The sequence below is a fragment of the Sinohyriopsis cumingii genome, chromosome 1, assembly GCF_028554795.1.
Source record: "Sinohyriopsis cumingii isolate HCF-2022 chromosome 1, ASM2855479v2, whole genome shotgun sequence".
In the NCBI taxonomy this organism is placed as follows: Eukaryota; Metazoa; Mollusca; class Bivalvia; order Unionida; family Unionidae; genus Sinohyriopsis; species Sinohyriopsis cumingii.
In genome coordinates this window covers 192,520,692-192,544,663 of record NC_142961.1, presented here as the reverse complement: position 1 = coordinate 192,544,663, position 23,972 = coordinate 192,520,692, and the positions used below count along the sequence as shown (strand labels likewise).

The 23,972-nt window shown below is 35.2% G+C and overlaps 1 protein-coding gene across 1 annotated transcript in view; it reads right to left on the bottom strand.

The window, feature by feature from the left end:
* Window positions 1-23,972, bottom strand: part of LOC149808596 (methylmalonate-semialdehyde/malonate-semialdehyde dehydrogenase [acylating], mitochondrial-like) — a 141,454-nt gene that overhangs the window by 21,558 nt on the left and 95,924 nt on the right. The window contains exons 8-12 of the mRNA XM_089979733.1: window positions 23,110-23,174; window positions 11,322-11,378; window positions 10,362-10,421; window positions 7,584-7,713; window positions 1,917-2,098 (exon numbers count right to left, since the gene is read on the bottom strand). Of these exons, the coding sequence (XP_089835859.1) occupies window positions 1,917-2,098; window positions 7,584-7,713; window positions 10,362-10,421; window positions 11,322-11,378; window positions 23,110-23,174 (494 nt within the window). The remainder of the gene's footprint in view (window positions 1-1,916; window positions 2,099-7,583; window positions 7,714-10,361; window positions 10,422-11,321; window positions 11,379-23,109; window positions 23,175-23,972) is intronic.

Here is a 23,972-nt window from a genome sequence, read left to right as displayed (position 1 = left end):
GATATGATTTAAATCAGATATACGTAACAATGTAGAAACTATTTATTTTGAAAGCATGTGGTTAATAATAATAATAATAATAATGGCTTATTTATAGAAAGTGACTCATTAGTCAAGGACTATTCTCCAAGGAGAGTATAGAAGTGTCACTTAAGAACATCAGATCATTTCTTGTCTGTTACCTCTATTGGAATCCAAATTCTATGAAAAAATGGAATTAAATATTTGAAGATTGTATTGAAAATGTTTTAAATGAAGAATAAGAATTATTCCTCCTTGTTGAAATCAAAAGAGATTTATTAAGCCATCAAATTAAACATTACAGGCTCAATTACTTGACCTCATTTGGACTGGTCGCTGAAAAAAGAAACTAATTGACTATATTTATTCTCATTCCTCTAATCATGTGCTTTGTACTGACGTCCCCTTCACTGGCCTGAGAGACCATTACACAACATTTCTAACTTGCAAGACCAATGCGTTCACCCTGAAATCATCTCACGTAAAATTTCATATCAATCATTTAAAAATGTTAATGAGAATAAGTTCCAAGTGGAAATAATTATGTTCCATGGGATATTATGCAATGTTTGATGATGTCAGTGCTGCTTTAGATTCTTGGTACTCACTCTTTATAGATATTATTGATATGCACTCTCCATTGTAAAAGCACTGAGTTAAACGTATTATTCAACCTAATTTGGATTATACCAGAAATCAAACAAGCAATAAAAACATGGGATCAAAATAAAGCACTGGAGAACACTGACCAATACAAAAAAAATGAGAAATGAAGTTGCAAGTTTCTTACGGTTATCAAAAATGTCTCGTTACCAAAAACTGATGGATGAATCAAAACAGAAACCAGGAAACATTTGCAAAATATTTTGAAGCACTCTGAGCTGGTAAAGGTCATCCTCATTCACATTCTAATAATTGTTGTATATTAAGGAATGATGGTATATAAATAAATAACAATGAAGATATTACCAATGAGTTCAATAACTTTTTTTGTTACCATTGGTCACAGTATTGAAGAACAAATTATTCCTTATAGTCGTGATGAACTTTCATCCCTTTGTAATGAAAAAAAAATTCGCTGATAGTACCTTCTATAAAAAACCTCCATAATGGAAGATAAAGCAATGAAAAATCTGCAAAATTTAAATATAACAAAGTCCACAGGGGCTGACTTAATTGGACCTAGATTAATTAGGTCAGCACCTCCTTTTATTTCTGAAAGCATAACACATATACAGTATGTATTCTTAGTATAAAAGCAAATACATTTTCAGACAAATGGAATGAGGCCAAAGTGAAATCCATTCGTAAGCTTGTCCTCGTCATGAAATATATAATTTAAAGACCCATCTCAATCATTCCTGTCTTATAAAAAATTCTCATTACTCCCTAATACAAATATTTCTTGACAAACACAATTGACTGATCGACAATCAGACGTTCGGCCAATTGATTCATGGGAAACTGTTATTGCTATTATGGCTGAAAATGGCCAAAAGTTTTAGATAATGTGTCATCTAATAATCTTTCTAAATCCAAAACTGAACTGTAGTAAAATAATTTTGCTTTCTCGGGTGGAATCGGTTTGAACTGTCTACCTTTAGATGTTAAAGAAACATCATCAGTGCCTTCCTTTCATCACAAATGTTTGAATCGATGTGATCCAGATAATGTCCATAAGCTGTGTATGTCAAACTCTGTGATATATTTTATATGTATATACAGTATTTTATAAAATATGTCTGGGTGTTACATTTTGTGTGTATGAGCATGTGTGTCTGTGTTTTTGAATGTAAAGGTATTCAGTCATACATGTTGGTGTACACAATGCCATGTGCTGAATCCATACCATAGTAGGTGTTGCTGTAGTAGTAGTATTAGTAGTACTATCTTACCTTGACATTGTGGATGACAGTTGGTCCAACAAAATTTCCTTTCTCATAGCCTTTAACAGTAACACCTCTTCCATCCAAGAGAATTTCTGCTCCTTCATCCTTCCCAGACTGAATTAGCTCACATACCCTTTTCTTAGCGTCAGGGGATACCAAGGGCCCAAGATCTGCATCTGGCTCCTTGCCTGTGATGAACAACATTCAACATTAATTTAAACAATTGTCCTGTCGTTTAAATTGTTGAAGAGATATTAAAAGATACAAATTATGACTGAGCAAAATAAAAAAACATACAATATTAGGTACATGGGGAGACAACACAAGTTATTTACTCTCTGGTGTCTTATTCCAGCCAATAGGCAATGTGAACAGCATTCATTTTCAATAGTTTACAAACCAAATTCAGCTTCTGGGCATGCAGTGAACCTCCCAGATGGGAGGGTGTTTATCCTGAGTTAGGGGTATCTCCCATCCCTCCTGTCACTCACTGAATTCTCTTGCATGTGCAAAAGGTTACATGTTATTCAGACTTTGGTTCCCTTTGTAACATATTTTCAAATACTGCCTTTGATGACATGACTGAACAGACTTAAGCAGGCCAAGACAATTTAGTTGCTAATTTCAACTGGCATAAAACAAATAAAATTTCATTCATTCTGTTGTCACCGTCTGTTGCCTTAGTGATTGAAGTTTGCCAGGATGGAATATACTTTGTATAACTAAACTAATTTTGAAAGGAAATCTCATTTAAACTTGAAAACCAATCATGCCATGATAATTTCTGTTAGATTCTGTCAAATTCCTCTGAGTGGTTTTAAGACGTCATTTGAAGGATTTTTATATTTATGTATGTTGGCCATATTTGATAGGAATTTGTAAATGGTCCAACTATGGAATTTGTAAATGGTCCAACTATGGAATTTGTAAATGGTCCAACTATGGAATTTGTAAATGGTCCAACTATGGAATTTCTAAATAGTTCATACTGAGTTTGATAATAGTCCATTCCATACGAAATTTTCCAGGCAGACTTCAGGTGGATTTCAGATTTTGTTTTAAAACACTTTCTTTCTAAACCATAAAAAATCTGCTTCAGAATTAAACTGCCTAATGATTCTTATACATTATTGGGAATCAATGTGAAATATTCATAATAATTTTTATAATGATTAGTGTTTCCCTTTACCCTCATTTGTGCTTCAGAGACCCCTAAATTTTTAATTTGATCCCCAGTTCTGATCCCAAAGTTGATTTTTACTCAGCCTGACCCCCATTTTCGACACTAAGGAGAGTTTTAACTCTCAGTCTTGAACCCCTAGGGGATACACTGATCATACATTTTATTTTGACAGACATTATCAAATAAGATTTAGGTTTTTCTTGTCCTCATTTTCTTTCTTGCATACAAAACCTAATCCATGATGGTGTCACTTAAATCTTTTTCATTTCACTGAAAGTTTGGTGAGATTTCACAAATATTTTGACCAAAACTTTCATTGAAATTGAGGTTAGATCTCATTAAAATTTAACAGAAATATTAAAAATTTTGCCCAAAACTTTTGCTTAAGATCTCTAACATTTCCTTGAAAGTTTTATGCGAGTTTACTAAAACATTCATGAGATTTTACTAAAATTTTGATCATTATATAGTACTTTACTGAAGTTTCAATAGTTTTTTTTTAGACATTTCAAAAGGTTTAAAATAAATAATGGATATAAATCAAACATGACTTTATTAACCAAGGTGATATTTCAGTGTACATGAAATAAATTATACAGATGTTGTATTTATATGATATCCAAGGCAAGAGATATGGAAATTATTTAAAAAAAAGAGTCTATATCGAGAAAAATCCAATTCAAATCAGGAGAAAAGAGAAATTCTGTTATAAAACGGAAAACAAGAAAACTTGTTTGAGGGCAGTTAAATTCAACTGAAGTTAAACAAAAATGCAACAACAACAACAACAACAAAAATTTGAAAAAGAAATATAACAAGGAAAGATGTGGAAAGAAGTTATTGTGCCCAAAATGAACAATAAAATTACAGCTATCAGAAACAGGAATTATAAATGTTGCTGAAAATCATTCAAATTTTACAAGAAACAAAAACTTAATTTTATTTTATCTTATTAATATTTTTTATTGAAATGTAAGTGATATTACAATCACAAAATATCACTATATATTTAGAATTTTTTACAAACTCTCAGTGAAATTTTGATCACAAATTCTCACTGATATTTTTAAAAATGTTGGCAGAGTCAGTGATATTTGAATCACAAAATTTCATTGCTATTTTCAGAAATTTTGGTAAAATCTCCTAAAATACCATAAGTTTAGAGAAAAAAAGACATTTGAGTGGATGTTAAAAAATGTTCACTAATTTTGCTGAAACTTCAGTCACATTTTCACTAGGGTATGATTTTGGTACAGCATATTTTTAAGGAAGCAAAAAAAAAATTATTTTTCAGAGTAAACATCTGATCAAGTCCAAAGTCCACCTTGCACCAAAATTTTTAAGTCCAAAGATTCATCTACGCTTTTACTACCAGATATTAATATTCTAATCACGTTTCCATTTTCTCTACTGTTTTGGTCATGTCTTTGTCTGCTTTTAAACATCTGTGTAAATAAATTTAAAAAGACTGACATGCATATGTTTTCTTCAAATTTATGAGTATCTTCATCCTTCCACATCAGCTACACTGACATATACATGTACTCTAACTCCCACAGATATTTCTATCTGAATCAGATAGCTTAGATTCTTAATTCTTTAGAGAGTGTTTTCCATGATATTATAACACATGAGCCTGCTTTCCATATGGAAAAAGTGCTTATGGATTTAAGTTGCAACTTTATTCCATATGGAATTTTCACTTGCTGTGAAGTACTTATGGAATTTATATGGAATAAATTGTCTGATTCCATAAGTTTTCAGTCCATATCTCTTCCATATGGATTCCTGAAGTATTCCTTATGGAATCCATGAGAAATGTCTGTAGGAACAGTCTTTTACAGTTGATGTGGAAGACTGAATGTGTCTTAGAGCATGGAACAGTATCCATTGATTGCGAAGGGGATAACTTCTTATCTTGAAAGAGAAACAGAAAGAAGTCATCATGCATCCATTTGTAGGGATACTTTTTACTGGTAATTCTGATATTCTCCAGGTAACACCTGTATGTACATTTTGGGTCCTGTAGCAGCTTTGCTGCTCTCAACGTTAGATTGATCATGTTGAGTGAACGAATAGTTATTTTTGTTGACTCAAAGTGACTGCAACCTTTTCTTAGAAATGAACCTGGTTATTCCATCTGAATGACTGTATTGACAGAATGGAACTGATTGCAGTTCAAATCCATGGATATCGTATATAGCTCATGAACTCAGAATGTTGAAGCTAGCATTATCATACATTGCAAGTCAGGTATGATAGCTATTTAAATGAGGTAGGTGGAGACAGTGGCTCCAGTGTAGATGTGTTTGGCCAGGACAAAGTCCATTCAGAAATAACGTAAGTGAGCGAAGTCTGGTTATGTCAGAATTGGACAGTACATCAGAGAATACCTTGTTGTAACTGAATGTGTCTGAGATCAAGGAACAGTATCCTTTGACTGTAATAACGGATAATGTGTTCTTGTCAAAGAGAAAATGAAAGAAGTATACCATCACAGAATGAGTGATGAGAGTGGTGTGATGTCACTGATGTGATACCTGTAATTGACAAAATAGAATTTCCCCATGTATGTCCTCAAAGTGGAGGATCTTCAACTATTATGATCCTCTCCATAATTGAAGCTCAAAACTTCTTTTCAATCAGAACCTGGAAAGAATTAAGCTAGAGTGAAAGAAGAGTTTCTGTGAACATATAAGTATTTGTGGTGATCTCAGCTGTTTGAGCAGAGTGGATGTTGCTATGATTCATCTGGGTATATCTGTCACTAAATTGAACATTCAGAGCTATTGCAGTCTGTGCCTCATATTTTTTAAATTATCTTCATAATCAAAACAGATAGAGGGAAGATGTTTGCACGCAATACGTTCCAGCTGATTAAAATGGACAGCCCCTATGAGTACTGACCCCTGGATTGTTCCAGGATCATGCAGATGTCCTCCCTTAATAATTAGCTGGCTAGGACATTTAGCTGGCCAAGAATGTGTTGGACAGTAGCTTGAATATTATCCAATACTGGGAGTTACACCCATGAAGGTATTCCCGAACCATGAGGCAAAGATCTGATGATTGTTCATCCACTGCGAGACTATATTTAAATGGATATGTTCCACCCACATTTGGGAGGCTTTGAAAATGGCTCTCATTTCCAATAAGTTGATATAATAAGCCTTCTCCTTAAGTGTCAACATGCTGATGACTGTGACAGGTCCAGGAGTATAGATTGCACTGTAACAGGTCCACACTGTGTTGCATAGTTCAAGGAGTGGTAACAAAAATTCTTGCATAACTGACATCTTGTTTGATACTTTCTTTGAAGCATGGGCTCTATTTTCAATGCTTTTGAGGGACCAATGCCAAGTTGATATTTGTTAAGAGTTAAATATCTAATGTTGAGAAGGGTTAAGGTCTAACATTTATACTGATCATCCACCCTGAACTTCATATGATGGAAGAAAGGTTTTTCAAGTTATTTCTCTGTGAAAGACGTCCCTAACTGGGGTAATATTATTTGGACTAACATCTTACTAAAGGTCCAGATTTGTCATCTTGGTTGATGCCTTCCCCGACAGACGTTATATGTTGAGTGTTCCATACCTTGATGGACTGAAATATTGAGACCGGGAAAGGATCTGTGAGTCTACAATGATTTTTATCCACCACACATTGAGGAAATGTAAGCAAGGCTGTTCATATTGTGAAAAAAGATCCAACTTACCAAATGCTTTTTGTGATGGATCATGCAGCAATGTAGAGTGTCTGTGGCGGACATCCTGAACTTTTAGTGTAGGTCCAAAGGCTTGGACTGGTTCTGTATAAATCAGTATATGGAGGTACACATTGTACATGTCAGGACTAATCACATACTCATCACATCTCTAATGCAGATCTGAGTTGGGCTTAACCAGAAATGTTTTGAAGAAGAATCCCTGCATGTGTTGTGATCATACCGCCCTTTTTACAAGCAGAAGAAACTAAATTTTTGTGGTAAAACATCCCAATTCACAGGCTTGGTTGAGCATTCCTTCAGTAATGTAGGAAAAGGAAAGTGGTGGGGTTTGGATAATGAAATCATAGTGTCAGAGTGTCTAATTATTGATTTTAGATTTGAGGTGTGTGATGGAGCATGCTAATTTTTTGCAGCCCATGAGCTGCTTTTTTTAAAACTTGTTATCTCTGTAATGAAGAGGATGAACAAACAAGCGCGTGCATGAAATTGACATACATATAAACTGTGTTATGGAGATAACTTTGAAGTGTAATAGTCACAAAAACCTAATCCAAAATTATCTCATGGCCTAAACTGAATGTCAAATATCAAAATCACATCTGACAATAATATTATGAAAATGTTGTATGCACCATAAAAAACACATTAACGTGTTATGCCACTGAAAATAAAAGATGGATTTTGTGACATTTTAGTATATGATTAAATGGGTTCTATGGATGATATCGTGACTTAGTATCTGTGCATGGTAATTCTGTACCAGCACTGACTTGGAGTTTCTTGGCTTTCTCAATAAGCTCTGCGATCCACTTTTTTGCCTCTCCTACAAACACAACTGTGGACAGTGCCATACACAACTGGCCAGTTCCTCTAAATGCGGCACCCACCAGCTGAAAAAAACACAACAGCATTCATCATGTTCTGGTTAAATTCACAAATCAGGTTTTGCAGAATATTTTACATCAAATGTGGACCACTGTGTATGCATGGCTTGAAGAAACTGAAGATGATGTATCACTTGTGAAGCTTTGTGTATATGGAATCTGCACAAACTTAACATGATATATTACCTGTGAACCACCAAATATTTACAACCAGTAGATACTGAACAAAATGTTTCACCTGTGGACTGGTGTGTATGAATGACTGGCAGAAATTAATCGTTTCTCACCTGTGAACCAATGGGCATGTATGACCTGCTTATATAATATGGTGGCTCATCTGTGTACCAGTGTGTATGTATGGCCTGCAAAGTACTTGACATGTATCACCTTTGGACCACTGTCTATGTAAATAAACCAGCACAAGCCTAAGATGGCATCTCACCTGTGGACCAATGTATGTATGACCTGCACAAACTGAACATTGGTATTTCACCTGAGGACTACTGTGTGTGCATGGTCTGCACAAATTTAACATGGTCCCTTACCTGTGGACCACTGCATGTTTATGACCTACACAAACTGAAATACAACACTCTAACACAAAATCTTAATGTTCACTGTTGCTATCAGAACTATACATTTGCTTACTGAACATGGATGCCCCAGCATAGACTGAAATGGCAAACCTTAATAAAGATACAACATATGAACAGACATAGTTATACAAATGATATCTGCATATTGATATCTGCCAAACAAAGGCCTGAAAAAATAACAGCACTTATATTATTTGGATCGCATAGTATTGTGTGAGGCCTCCACTCCCTAGGTAGTATCTCCATGGAGGATTGGTATGGAAACCATGTGGAGTAAACTTATTACTAATGCACATCACACCCATTTATAATCCATTTTGCTCTCTTACATGGTATATATATATATATATATATATATATATATATATATATATATATATATATATATATATATATATGACAATGTGAATTAACTATACAATTGTTAGGATTCGATGAAGATTATATAATATGAAGTTTAGAATACTTTCATGTTACAGAGGTGACTTGTTATTTAATGAGTCAGGATCTTAGAGTATGAATGGCTTTCCCAGAGAAAGTAACTAACGTTTAAAGATGTGACTAAACAAGAGACCCATGTGAGTGACACTGCTCACCTGACTTGCATAATATAATCATTTCACTAACCAAGCTTACGCTATATAGTACTATAAGAAGACAACCCTCTCTAATTCTTACATGTTTTTATATCATGTCAGTTATATCTATTTTAATCTAATACAATATTAATTATTTCCAAAGATAAAGGCTTAATTAATGTTTAGTTCCTGCTCATTAAAACTAACCCAAAATCAAATCATAGGTCTACTTACAATGTTTTGTTAAAATAGGATACCAAAATTATTGTTTCAATAGAGGTAACAATCAATGCTGATCAGATAGAGAAATGCCAAAATAATATGTCTGGATATCATTTATTATAAAACCTAGGTAGGGATGTATCTGATTTAATGGCACATCCCCAAAGTACTACAAATATAGTGTCTATTAAAAATTTGGTCTTAAACATGTAAAGATAAAGAATTACAATAAAGGAAGATAAACTCTCTGAAATAAACATAATTTGTTGTACTACAAGATGAAAAATAAAGTGTAAGGGTGTTGACATTCTGATATTGGTATATAAAACAGAAGATAATGGTTTTATAAAGCCCTTATAATACTAGGTCAAACCCCAATACATAATGCAAACTGGCTAGGAAGGTTTTCAGAACCTGCAAATAATATTTTGAACAGAGGACTGACGAAACACAATGTCAGATGCAAGACTATATCATAAGAGCACATGGCTTTATGGCCATGTCAGCTGAAACTTTAACACTGCAATTAATCTAGAGTTTGGATGGATGGACTCACAGTTAGACATGTAAGTAGTTGCCAAAGTGATTTACTGTGTCAATCTTCTACCAAGGTGGGCTTGACAGTAACAACGAAATCTCCATTTGTCTATATATACAGCAAAACTAATGGGATTTATTACCCAGCATATTTCAGCTAGAGTACTCAGAATGGCACATAAAACCTTTCCATGTTTTATAGTCCCCTATCAATGTACAAGTAGAGTATGGTTGACTCTGGAGATTACTGACCAATGAGTCTTAATGACCTAGACCTTAGATCAAAGTAGTCTGTATTGAACAAAGTGTAACAGTGTGCATAATCTTCATTTAAGGTATGGAAAAGTCCTATTATTTTGGGGTCAAAGGTCAAGTCACTGTGTCTCTGTAAAAAATTTCCATAGTAAGTTTAATAAGAAAATAATGATTTCTGCACATAAGTTTAGTTGAAGACCTTGTACCTTGAGAAAAGTTGAATACTACATATCTTCAAGGTCATTGAGCAACTTAGACTAACAATTCCTTACACACAGGATTAATACAGAAATCAAGATTGTAATACATATTAGTAAAAGAGAGTCAGGAAGGGGAGACAATTTTTGTTATTTCAGTACTTTGTATTATGAGAGAGAAATCTGTCTTTTAATGCAGTTTACATCAGCAGAAAATAATATAAGTTAAGAATTTAAGCAACATTGGTCAAAATCATCAAAAACCTCACCTGGTTTAGTGTTTTCTCTTTGTTTGCATCTGGCATGACAACTCCATGGTTTTTGGCACCCTGAAAATATTTAAGGGACAATGTTAGCTTTTCTTGTAGAATCAAATAAAGTTTCCATTTTACGATTTATCTCCTTTTAATGGACAATGAATACAAACCAGTAAATATGTCAGCAAGATCCTTAATACTATGAGTAATGTAACTCATTGGTGTTTTTTATAAAATCAATTACAATTAATTCCTTTCTATAACTAATAACATGCATTTTTCTGCATTACTGGAAGCAATTTATACCAACTGAAATGCTCATGTAGGCATGTTCCATTCATACTATTAGTTTATAGAGATGCATGTACTGTTTTTGATAAGTAATTTTTAACATTAGATTTCCAATATCAATCATGAATATTATTAAGATCCATATAGAAAAGAAAATTTACCAAACATTATACCCAAAATTGAGGAGAAAACACTTGTGAATTTAATACACTAAGATTAATAGAAAAACAAACTGAAACCAACTTAAATTGAAACTCACTGCTAACTAAAGTGCAAACAAAGCATAACTCTGTGTAACTATTACATTTTGCAATGGTTTAATTTTCCCTTGTTTGACAGTGACCACAAATTTTAAAACATTCGCAATAATGAAAGTATATATTATTAGAGCTGTTTAACTGCAAAATAATGTGAATAATGTACAGATTTGAAAAAATAAACCGTCAAAATATTATGGTTCATGAAAGGAATCAAATAATAATTATAAAATATCCATCTGCATTATCTGCTAGACAAAAGTTAGTAATGTTTCTTACCAAGTGTTGCACCTTGGTCAAGCTGAGATGGGGACATTGTATTCACCTCTATTCACATATAATGACCAAGCTATTGGGATTTTGTATACCTCCAGTTTGGGGTGAGAAAATGTATGAAATAACTCATGGTGCAACACTGACTTACCATAAGTGACTGTACCCTCTTGCCACTCTTACATCCCTGCTGATAGACATATTGTCCCTGAAATTGTGAAATTTTCGCATTTTAGTGTTGCCACCAGCTTCAAAACTTAAAAATCCAAATAATAAAGATTGTTTATATTTCCATGAATAACATGATTCTAACTTTATTATAGAAAGAACTGAAACTGAATTCAGTGTTGCCCATGTGCCTTTTTGCTCAGTAAGATCTGAACATCAAAATCATTTAGTAAAGGCACATAAACAATACTCTGTATCATCTGCAAGCTTATAATGTGTGTCCCAATTATTAGTCCATTAAGTCGTTAGAATGCTTGATGTTTATCACTAAGGCTATTCGGCAAGCTGTTGTCTGAGACTGATTCATTTCGGCATACTAGATAACCATCACTTTTTAATGTTGAATACTTAAGCCAGTAAAGGTGATAACAACTGATGGTCTGATACAAATGTAAGTATCGTGTTTGGAGGCCACAGGAATTTTCTAACTAAAAATTCATTGTGATGCTAATAATTGGCAGCCCCAAATGCTAATACTTCAAGTAATGCTTCAGCCAATAAAGTATAAATAAATGTCTAACAAAATTGAATAATAACACTACTAATGATCCAACCAAATAAAAAGGTCAGCTACAAAATGACCAAATATGAAAAATAAGATTTCATTTTTCAATAAACCCATGTTGTGGCAATTTCTAAGAAAATACCCATGATGGAGATATGTGTAAACATCACATTCTTTCAATCAGAATTACAATAACGGAATTAATGTAGCAATGTGCAGGAATTTAATGTAAGGTTAAAGGAGACTAGAAATCAAAATTTTCCTTTTACGTATGTAATTCTCTACAGATTTTAATCCGACTGTCATGTTTATAAATTAAATATCGTAAGCGGGTAGTGATTTTATTGCATGGAAGATACCACGATTCCGTAAATTGCCGAGTTTTGATGAGACGTCAGATCACGTGGTACCGGGACGCAATACTAGCCAGTCCTCGAATACAAACATAAACAATGGCGAGCGAGGCAGACGGAAGGAGACCACATTTGGGTTGCACATTCAAAACTTGAATCTGCAGTGTGATATAATAGTTTATGTACTGTACTGGTCAGTGCTTAAAGAAATTTATTAGGCACAGGCCCCGGGCTGGTGACTTAAAAAAACTCAAGCCCTGACTGAAATTCCACAAGCCCGGAGGAGTTCATACCTGTCAACTCTCAAGCCGGGAGAAAAACCTCCCGATTTTGGGGGTATTTCCTCATTTACATCCCGATCTCGTAATATCTCTAAATTTTTCGCAGCGAAGTCCCGATTATTACATTATGTCTGTCAATTTTTATTTGTCAGAAGAAAAAAACCCAACCCCAAACCATTTATAATAGATATAACGTATGCAATCCACAGTCTAAACTGCCACACTGCAGAGATCGTAGTGATATGACTGAAAAAATGTTAAAGCTACGTTAAAAATTCAAATCACACACGTCTAAATCCGGCACTGGACGAAATAATTAATATCACACAACAGTTTTTTTTCTTGTTTTCTTCTTCAGTAAATAGAACGTGAAAATTAAACATTATTCAAGTAAATTTCAGATGTTTTTAAACAACTACAACAATACTATAGTATAAAAAAATTAAAAGAATAAAATTGTCACCAATTAGCTTAAATGAATGATCACTGTGAAATTTTCTCTGCGAACAAAATCGCATCTCCATTTCCGCCGAAGAAACTCGGCCAGTTAACACCTGACATTCCTCTACCGTATATGTAAAGTTTAATTACCATGATTAAATTACAAGGAATAAAACAAAATATACCATGCAGTATATGTGGCCCTAAAGAACTAATTCTGAATAAATATTTTGCTCAGCAAACAGTGTTACATGCATCAAGACTTAAACCTGAAGTCCATGGCATCGTAAGTAACAACAAAATAGGCATCGTTTATTTTGGCAATCAATTGCTGGTGCTTACACATACACACACTGTCGAACATGGTTTCTTTGAAGTATGTCCGAAGGTCAGTCCTTTTCACAAGATCAATGCAAGGATAAGGAGTCTGTTCATTAGTCACACCGGCTTTATTGTTTGCGTACTTAAATTAAAACTTTAGCTATTTTGCAATTTAGCCAGAGCTGACCAGAATAGGCAAAATGGGCTTGTCCTGGGGGAATAATAAGGCGTATCACATGGAGAAAAGTACGTCCCATGGGCGCTCGCACATTGGGGCAAGGGGTTGGGGTTAGGTCAATAGTGTCTCTCCCCCCCCCCCCCGTTTCTATTGTCAGCCATTTAACGTGAAACTTTGACCTCTTTTCTTTTAATCGCTGCTATTTAAACTGCCCAAGGAATAGTTTTATATCAGTTCCAATAATTACAGATTACCGTTTATACATACTACATGTATACAATGATTTTTTTTTAAATTTGTAATTTTTATAAGATTACTGAAAATTGTGTTTTCTCGAAACACGACCGCTTTAGAATATTATTTTTGGCAAAGCCTCCATTTGATTAAAATCAAATCTAAATTTCACCTATGACAGTAGTGATTTGATTTAGATTGTGCCGTGTTAAGGCATGTATGTCAACATCTTGAAAATACATTTACTCATTTCACCAGCGCGATCAAAGTTTACAAGAATCTAACGTAAAGGTTAATGTACAGGAATTGAATGTAAGGTTAATGTACAGGAATCTAACGTAAAGGTTAATGTACAGGACACTTAACATAATTGTTAATGTAAAGGAACTGAATCCAAATGTTAATGTACAGGAATTTAACGTAATGGTTACTGTGCAGGAATTTAATATAAATGATTATATAATAGTAAATAATGAAATAATCATGGCCACCAGTAAGTATGAAGGGGTCCATAATTTCATCAAAGGGTTCCCCTATAAGGGCCTCTAATCTTGGAAAGCTGGAAGAAACACTATGTTCATGAAACACAAATTCCCTACCACAGTACCAGAGATGCTGGGTAGACAGGATTACAATTGTGTATGCCCCAACCACAACCAATGTCAGGGCCGTGGTCAGGGTAGGACAATATTCTGGGGGCCCACAATGGTCAGGGGGCCCACTGCGGAAACAAAGATTTTTAAAAAAAATTCATATGGGACTACTGAGCATTTTTCCTATGGCCCACAAGTCTTGCCCATGATGGCCCTGACTCCAACGTAAGACTTGAACATGACTGATAAAGTTCATGTAGTTAAATCCAACTTTATCTTACCACTGAGATTCAAGCAATAACTTTAACATAATATCAAATGTTATATTTATTTCTCCATGTCAAAAATGAGGACACATTCACACTTTTGTATTGTGGATTACAGAAGTGTGAAAAATTTATGGAATAGCTTTACACAATACACTTTGCCCCAGTAACAAGAAAATCTGTTAGAGAAATGCACTGGTTAACATGATACATGTGGGCAAATCAAAATACAATAATATTTATCATATAGCTAGCAGGTGATACAATACATATTGGGACACAGGAGTTATGATACAATATGTACTAAAATACACACTCCTACCTTGTAGGGTTGTCTGTGCTTGTAATATTCACATCGCCATGTTAGCAATGATTGTATAACAAGGTTACTAGTATTACCTGAATATATTATCAATATTTACAATAAAAGCAAGTAACGTTTAAGGTATAATTCATTTTACATTACCATATCTAACTAAAAATTATTTTGATTTTTGTCACTGAGGCATTGATGGTGTCAATATAAGTAGCAAACCAGTCTGATACCTAATGACCAATAGATGGAAAAAAATGTATGAAAAAGATTGAACATCGTCAACACTTTTATTGACGAGACATCAAGATCTCTAATATTTTATTTGTTTTCTCAACTTTAATTCATGTATATTGTAGTCTGCATCTGTCAACTGGACTTAGACCTAGTATCTCCATTACCTACGTATGAATCCAACATTCTGCACATAATCAGTGTTTTCATTGTCTGACATAAAAAATTATTCTGTACATACTTCATCAGTTAAATAATAAATAGGTATGGGAGACCTTGGCAACAACTATTAGCATATCTAAGGCAGTAGATGTGAAATTTGATTCCAAATAATAAAATACTTAATTGCAAATTCATTGGTGTGGGGTTATTCTGATACGTCAAACTGATTGTCCACTTCACTTATTCAGGACGAAAGTCAGTGTTTAAAGGCGAGATTAGTCACGATCTGCATTAAAGCAATGGTTCAGTCTTCCTCAAATACCACTGTGAAGGGGCAAATTTCTGGCGATCTATGAAGAACACATTAGTTGAGACCAGAGAACAATTAGATTTATGGGGACAGGCGCATATGAAATCGCCATACTGTCATGACCAGTAATGTCTTTTTGACGGGGAATTTCATTATTAATTAAGCATTTGTTAATGTACAGCAGCCAGACGGACTATAAGGGACACGGTAAACTTTGATTTCATGGTAAAACTGTCACAAATTGAAAATTTTCAGTAACCCCTAGTCGCAATGTAGAAGGTCAAGTTGACCCCAGACTTTAGCGCCTCTGGAAAAAAGGCGGTAGATATATTTGATTCTCATTGGTTGCGCTAAATAAGGGGCGTGTTTCCCACACTAAATTTCCTAGCTTTAATATCGCCACATTGAAAATTTTAATCGGTCTAAGCTTTTCTGCAAGAGAAAACAAGTCAAGAGGAATCTGAGAGAACTTGAAAGAAATTCTCTTGTAAAACTGTTGTCGAGAAAAATGATGAACAAATTTGGCAGTAAGAAAGAGGATCGCTGAAAGCTCAAAGGTATTTGTGACAATTTCATATAATTTGTTGATGCGATTTATATAATGCTTTGCTGAATTTATTTACTTATATTTGCATGAATTTAATTTGCTTTGTGAAGTATAACTGTATTGAGTTTATGCATAGGAAGTCGTACATTAATTTTCTTTAGATAAGTTTGACCAATTGTTTGAATTTGTTGTCTTGTTCGTATAAGAATTAGGTTCTCAGAATTTCATGCATTACATTAGTTATTTTGATTATGAGAATCCGTGTGAATTCACCGAATTTAGAAGATTTCACATATGATTAAGGGTTAATGTGTATTGACTGAAATGATGTAGAAGCCAAGTAATGTATTTCATTTATTCACATGTTTAAATTGAGGCTGGCTCGGAACCGCTATACCTCGTGTGGTGTTAATGTGTGATGAATTAGCCATTTAACTAACTAGGGTCATTATAGGACATGTGGAGCCGACCGATAGCCTTAGTATCTGTTTAGCACCGATAGTAAGATCTGATAACAAGGGGGAACAATACAAAAGCCCCTGTTATCATAAACAACAGAAAATTTAGGTTGTACCTATTTATATTTTTTTAAAAGGGAGAAAATAGCTCCTGCGATGTATGGTGCGACAGATTAATTCTGCGAACAGCGTGTTAATTCTGAGACGAATTCTGAGATGTATCCTGTGACGTATCTGTGAACCTACGTGCTACGCACAGAGTGAGGACCAAGAGAGGCAAGACCGACATAATCGAAAGAACAGCTACAGTGGAAATGGAGTGAATGAAGAAAAAGGTTATGCAATTACACAAGGCATTGACTTCGATTGTTCACTCGATCCTATGATGAACTAAATTTATCAGTAAACAGATCGGCTATTTTATTTAAATATATTTGTGTTTTATTTCCTTCACTGTAATTCTGTGAAAATTGTATGTCTAAAGGCAGAGTATATTCCTGATGTAACGAATTCTCACAGTTGTTTAATGTAATTGATTAAATTGTTTGTTTACATGTATGAGGACTCGTGTTGGTTTGTTCTATATATCTGTTCAGATCTCTGTCTATTCCACCTATAAGTTCACCACTTATATTTATGTTTACTTAAACAAGGCAATAATATCGAGGGGGTCAACCTCTAGATAACGAAAAACAAATTAAACATGACACCAGCGCCTTACAACCACTGAAGGGCTTGCACTGGGTCCTGTAGATGTCTTTGAGATGAAGTACCTAGAATAGATAGGAATTATTAACAAATCTGATCATCCATGAATGGTAGCCCTGTTCTTGTTAATGAAAGCAGAGGGCTTCAAGATAGATAATGATCCATTATGGAGGAACTGCATGTGGAGGGATCCACCAATAGTAAATGTGTTCACTGATTTATCATGCTGCTCTCCAGTGCAGCTACCAGGCAGGACTTATATGATAGGTGAACTAATTATGCTCTTGGTGTCTTGTTCAGCGAGGTTAATACACATGATAAGTTCCACTTGGGTTAAGATCCAGTGTCATTGGACAGGTGAAATCCCAGATGAACAGAAGCTCAGATAGGGTTTTGGTTTATCTGGTATCGTCTTTTCAATGATGACACAGTGTGCCAGTAATCATGGAATGGTAGGTTTATTCTGATTGGTGCTAGCTATTTTTCATTGAAGATCCATAGGAAGTTAGGTTTTGAGGTGTAGATGCTACAATGGTATAATGTGTTCTTATGTGCTCCACTGAGATTATATTATATTATCTTCATACATGGATGGCCATCTCACTTGAGGGATTCTCCACTTGCTTTGAGAGATGTCTGTTCTTAAGGGCATATTTTAATATGTTCCAGAAATGCAGGTTCGGTAATCCTTGGGTGGGGAGAAACAGCTGCAATCGTGGTTGCTTAAAGAAGATGAGGAAATGTCATGATTCCTGGTGATTATGTTGTGAGATTGATGAGAATCATCAAAGCTTTTCAACTGAGTGGAGTAATCAGAAGAAGGAGACACCTTTTCTTCCTGTACCACCTTCAGAATCTAGACTTTTAGAGAAGTGTATGCATTTGGCAATTCCAATCAACATAAAGGATAATGATTTTCCAGACCTTTAAGATCAAACGTTGGGATTTTGGTATTCTCCTTTGTCGCTAATAGGTCCAACATAGGTCGATTCCACCAAGCATATATTGAGTGCAAATGAGGGATGAAGAGACCATTCCATTTGTATTAGTTCGTTTTTACAGGATGAGTCCTTTAATATATTAGCCAGTCGAACTTGATTTGTCATTGAGGACGCCACTTTAGAAAATCCCAAAGAAGAATACAAATGTCTGGAGACTTGGTTCCATATTGCTGCTTGAAGTAAGTCACTACAGTGGAGTTACCAGACAGAATGAGAACTCCATTCACATGCAGATTCTCCAGCCACCAATGAAATATTTTCAAAATGGTTTTCATCTCAAGAATGTTGATATGTGAGGACGGCCACACTCCTATGTCATCTTGAAATGGTAGGAGAAGTGCTCCCCCAGTCGTCTGTGTTCTCATCTGTATCAATCGTGATGGCCAGGAGAATGCTGGCTGCTTCGGACCGTGACCGTGGCTGATTCGGACCATAGCTGATTCGGCCCAAATGACGGGCTTATTCGGCCCAAATTACGGGCTGATTCGGACCAGATAATGGGCTGATTCGGACCATGTGAACTATTATAAGAAAAACCGCGTAACACACATTATTTAGTTTAGTAGTTATTACTGTTTTTGCAGACATACTAAGAGAATATAAAAAGTTGATATTCGGCTTTTAAATTTACATAAGACAGTTGTTAGCAAATTTCTTGCTCAAATCAGAATAAACCACATATTAACTATAGCATTTAAAAATTTTCAACCAAAATAAAGAATATATAAATATAAATGTAAACAAAATTTAAATGCTCAAGGCATTCAGCTATAAGGTTCAATACTTATTCAAAATTCGACACTTTACAGATCGATTATGAATTCAGAAAAACATTAACAGACGTTGCTTAAAACAAATATTATTAAAATATAATTCGTCTTACGAGGTCCACAAAAGTAGAAGAATACGAACGTATGATATTGACGTGTGATATTTTATCGAACTATTTAAAAAATTGTACAGCACCTCACTTTCTCTTTTAAGATATAAGTTTTATGTAGTACTATTAGTATATAACAAAATAGACAGCTTAAATAAATTCTACATAAATCTAGCAAAGTCATAAACCTACCCAGATCTGTATGTGTGGACACAAATAATTTAAACTCAGATCAATATGTATGAATAAATGTTGCTGCATGGTCCATGTTTTTGCGATTTTTGTCCCCAACAATCTGCATACAATTTAATGATCGATTGCATATTTGCAAATGCATATTTGAACTGCTCAACGTACATGGGGAATGAGAAATATCGTGTCTTAAACAAATATAAGTGTCACATTTAAATCTCAGACGAAACTTATTCATAATTTCATGGTCCGAATCAGTCAAACATCTGGTCCGAATCAGCTCGTAATTTGGACCGAATAAGCCTGGTCCGAATCAGCCTGTTACCGGCCAGGAGCTGTAATTGCAGAGGTATCCCTGACAAGAGATGCAATATCATATTATGAAGATTGTTAAAGTTGTTCCAGTGTTCAAAGGTTCGCTCTCCATTTTGACTACAGAAATAGGAGCACAATAAAGTGACACAGGACTAAGATGTCCCCTGCTGCACTGAGCAAAACTCAAAAATGTAACTAGCCTGCTGTAAGTGAATCACAGAAATTCTGGAAGCTGTGTGATTGGACAGGTGAAATTACGCCCCTTTTAAGTCCACACTAATGGCGCGGTCTCCATAATGGACGGCATTTGGAACCCGTTGTAAAGCAAAAGCGCTAAAGAGTTGATTGAATGCACTTAGGCTGACAACCAAGTGATAAGAGCTGTTTTTGTAGCTGCACTAGCACTGAGTAAAGGCTTAGGAGATGCACTGAACGTGATACAGAGACTCCAGGAAACCACTTATTGGGTCCACATGTCATCATGGTAAATCTTCCTCATTCGGTAACGATGTATTGGTGCCTTCTCCCTTCTCCATACTGTGATCTCAGATAAGGGGGCTGTGAATGTATATCATTTGAGATAGATAGGGAAATGCTGGCAAAAAAGACCGACATACATTTGCCTATTTCACTTAGTTCTGGAGAACCATGGTTCCAATGGTTGTAAATCCACCAGGACCGCTTCACAGTGGCCAGTGTACTAGGGGCATCTCCACAACCGTTTGTTACTTGCCTTACAAGTCCCTCATCTAGCATTAGGACTAAATTAATATCAATCCAGAAAGAAAGCAAGGAAAATTTAGTTGGTAAGTTAAAAATATTACCTATTAAAGACCGATTCTGTTCGAGAAAAGCCAAATTAATGTATAGGATGTCCCATAATAGTGCTCCTGAATATTTACAATTACTATTCCAGTAAAAGGCTACCTGGTAATAGTCCCCACCTGCGATCCATGTCTACCAAAAAGTATAAGATTCCCAAACCAAATAAGGAGTTATTTAAAACTAGTTTCTAATACTATGGAACTCTGCTCTGGAATAGTATTCCAGCTGAGATTAGAAATGCCCACTCTATTTCCTTCTTCTTCAGAGGTGCAGCTAAAATAAATAAATTCCTTTGTATAAGGTCTTCAAGGTAGATTAGTTCTTAGCTAATTGTGTTACCCTCTTTAAATAAGGTCATTGTTGTTGTTATTATTATTATTATTATTATTATTACTGTAGCTGAGGCTGAGAGGTGAAAAGAAGGCATTATTGGTGGCTTGTTGCGAATTTCCTAAACCCAGTCATTAAAGGCGAGGTTAGACAATGAAGGTTGCTCACACGTATTTCTGGTTGGGGTAGAATAAGGTAAGCTGTATTCCGCTTATTGAAAGATTGACATGGATATTAGATGCATCATTGATTCCAGAGTCACGATTTTATGAATGAACATATGGGGATCCGTAGGAAAGATGTTGGAAGGCATATGCACTCTTGCTTAACCAAATCTGAATCATATATTTCAGTGTAAAGAGGAAGGAGAAGGGGGGGGGGAAAGAGCAAATTGAAACATCAGTCACCAAATCATCCATAACTGAGCAACAAACGCAGGTGGTGGTGAAAATTGGTTCCGTAGAAATCCGAACAGATTTCGGATCCTTGTGCACTCTCCAGCTTGTTAGAAGTAGGAGTGGGAGGGTACAAGAAAAGTGTTCCTAGGGATTGAAAGGTAAATACAGTCACAGTCTGAGAATGAGATTCAAGCTAACAAAGTTGTTATGAAGTACAGAATCTTGCTGATCCTGTGAGACACAGAAACTCTTTTGAGATTAGAGGAACTTAATACCCAAATATATGAAGTCATGGGAATTGATGAGATTGGACTTCTCTAGGATTGTAAGAAGCCATATAAGGTCACTGTAGCTAAAAAGAGTCTGGTCCATCAGGAGGGGACCGCTGAAGATGTTGTGCACTGACAAGTCACTTGAGGATGAGTATTTCTGATCAAAGCTGCAGTCTATATCTTTACGAATTCTTCGAAAATAAATTTGTTTATGGATTATTATGATTCAAAAGTTTCTGTTTTTATTCAACATTAGAAAAATTCTGGAATTAAAGGTGGAAGTCAGGTCACTTATTATCCTTTTTATTAATCCCTCCTGCAGAATGGCATGTACTTCTTCCCTCAACTGTACCAACTGGACGGGTATATGAAAATGCTAATCTTTGACAGTGGAGGGTTTTCACAGAATCGATGTCAGTAGAACCCTCCTTTAATACAGAAAGGACCACATACTGTTTATGATGCTCAACCAGACCCCATGAAAATATGGATGGCCAAATTCAAACATGGCATGAGAGGCAGTAGTGAGGAATGTATAGACCTTAAGTTCAAATGCCTCCAAGGTTTTAACTGGGAGGCTGACCCAGATGCACATCAAAAACACTACCTGTGATGTTACAGAATAGGAGGTTTACGGGGCCGCACTGGCAATGGACCATATAGCTGGAAACCAAAATCAGTTATCGAGGCATAAAAAGGCGTACCAGACACCCCTTCTGCTGACTGGTAAACTCCTGACCACTAGAAAACATCCATTGAAATATCCCTGACCATCGCAGAATGTTGGAACAGAAAATAGCCCAGATACTAGTCCACCTTCATCCTCAGAGTCTCTACAAAATGTAGCAAGTCTTCCTATTTTCCAAGCTCAAAGTCTTCAGACATAAGACTTAGGGAAGGAGGCAGTCAATGAAAGAAGACATTGTTTTCCTTTGTTCACTCCTGTAATGACAAGGCTGGGACATCATGTCACCATGAAAGGAAAGGCATGATAACATTCTGAAAATGGGCATCCCCACATCTCGGATTGGAATAGAAGATAGGCAAGAAGGGGATGTCAATCTGATCTTGTTCCATAGTTGGATGAGTACAGGTTGACGCCCTATCGCTATCGCAATATAGCTTAGAAATAGAGAGGATATTGATCCAATTTCCATCTCCCTAGGCTGATAATGAGACATCATTGACCAGTGCTCAAAGACCAGAGAGTGGTGTAAGGTCATCTGCCAAAGACCAGTCCAGTGACATGATGGCCAAGTCACATTGCTTTGCTTTCTTCTCAAGAATGCTCATCACCAGCTAGGACAGCACCCTTGAGAAGATGATGTTCATCGCTAACAGGAGTGTTTTGATTTGCTGTCGTTTAGAGAATGCTACTCCACCCTAACATGAGTTGACAACCAATGTCTTTAAGAGGGTGCAGCTCCTCTGGAATGGAAAGGCACTCTCTAGAGTACTGACTAATTAATAATAAGATAAAATTAAATTTTCCAAAGAAATGCTATGCTAATTCGTAGACCTGACTATTTCAGTTTTGTTGATTCATCAGTTATAAAATAAAATTAAAAGTATTTAGAAACATATTGATACTCACTAGTTGGTCTGAACCCACAAAGGAAATTGCCTTGATATCTGGATGGTCACAAATGAAATTCACAGCTAAAAGAAAACCACAACCCCAATGTAACATGCAAAATAATTGTTTCAGTCATATGTGATATAATTCAAAATGATGTGACATTAATAACAGCCTCAATATAAATAAAACGTATGTTAATACAAATATCATGAATTGTTTTAGAGGTACAGATTGAAAAGTGATATAAAAAAGACATCAACATTAAAAATTGTTACACCATTGAGTTATTACAATCTTCAGAGCAAATTAGTGTGGACATAAAATCTGAAATCTTTTCGTAGAGAATAATAAATATTCCATTCACATAAATTATACAAGGTCTTAAATTTAAAATCTTGGTGACTTCTAATTATTAAGTGCTGTAATAGAACTTGCACATAATTGTTGTCCTTCATCCGTTGATGAGAGTGCATTATGAGACCGATTGGTTTTCTTCTGCCTGAATGCAATGTTCATTAACACAATTTCTGACAATGGGAACCGAACTGCTTTTCAGGGTACACATGGGATCTAGTGGATTAATATGAGTAATTTCCATAAACCAGAATCCCTTAAAGAGACTGATGCTCTAATGGGCGAAATGAATTTCGAATTACTTATAAGAACCTTTGTTTCCTTTTAACTGCTGAGTGTTGAAACCATGTCTGATATTATCCTATGATAGAAAGAGTTTCAACAGTTGTGGTAGACACTGTACGTCAGATTGGCACAATTTTCATTTTAGAACAAAGAAGACATCATTAAAAGTTTTTTGGTCTAAACCCCATGTGATAGCGGCCATCCTTTCATGGGGAGTAGTGACAACAAGATTGATGTAC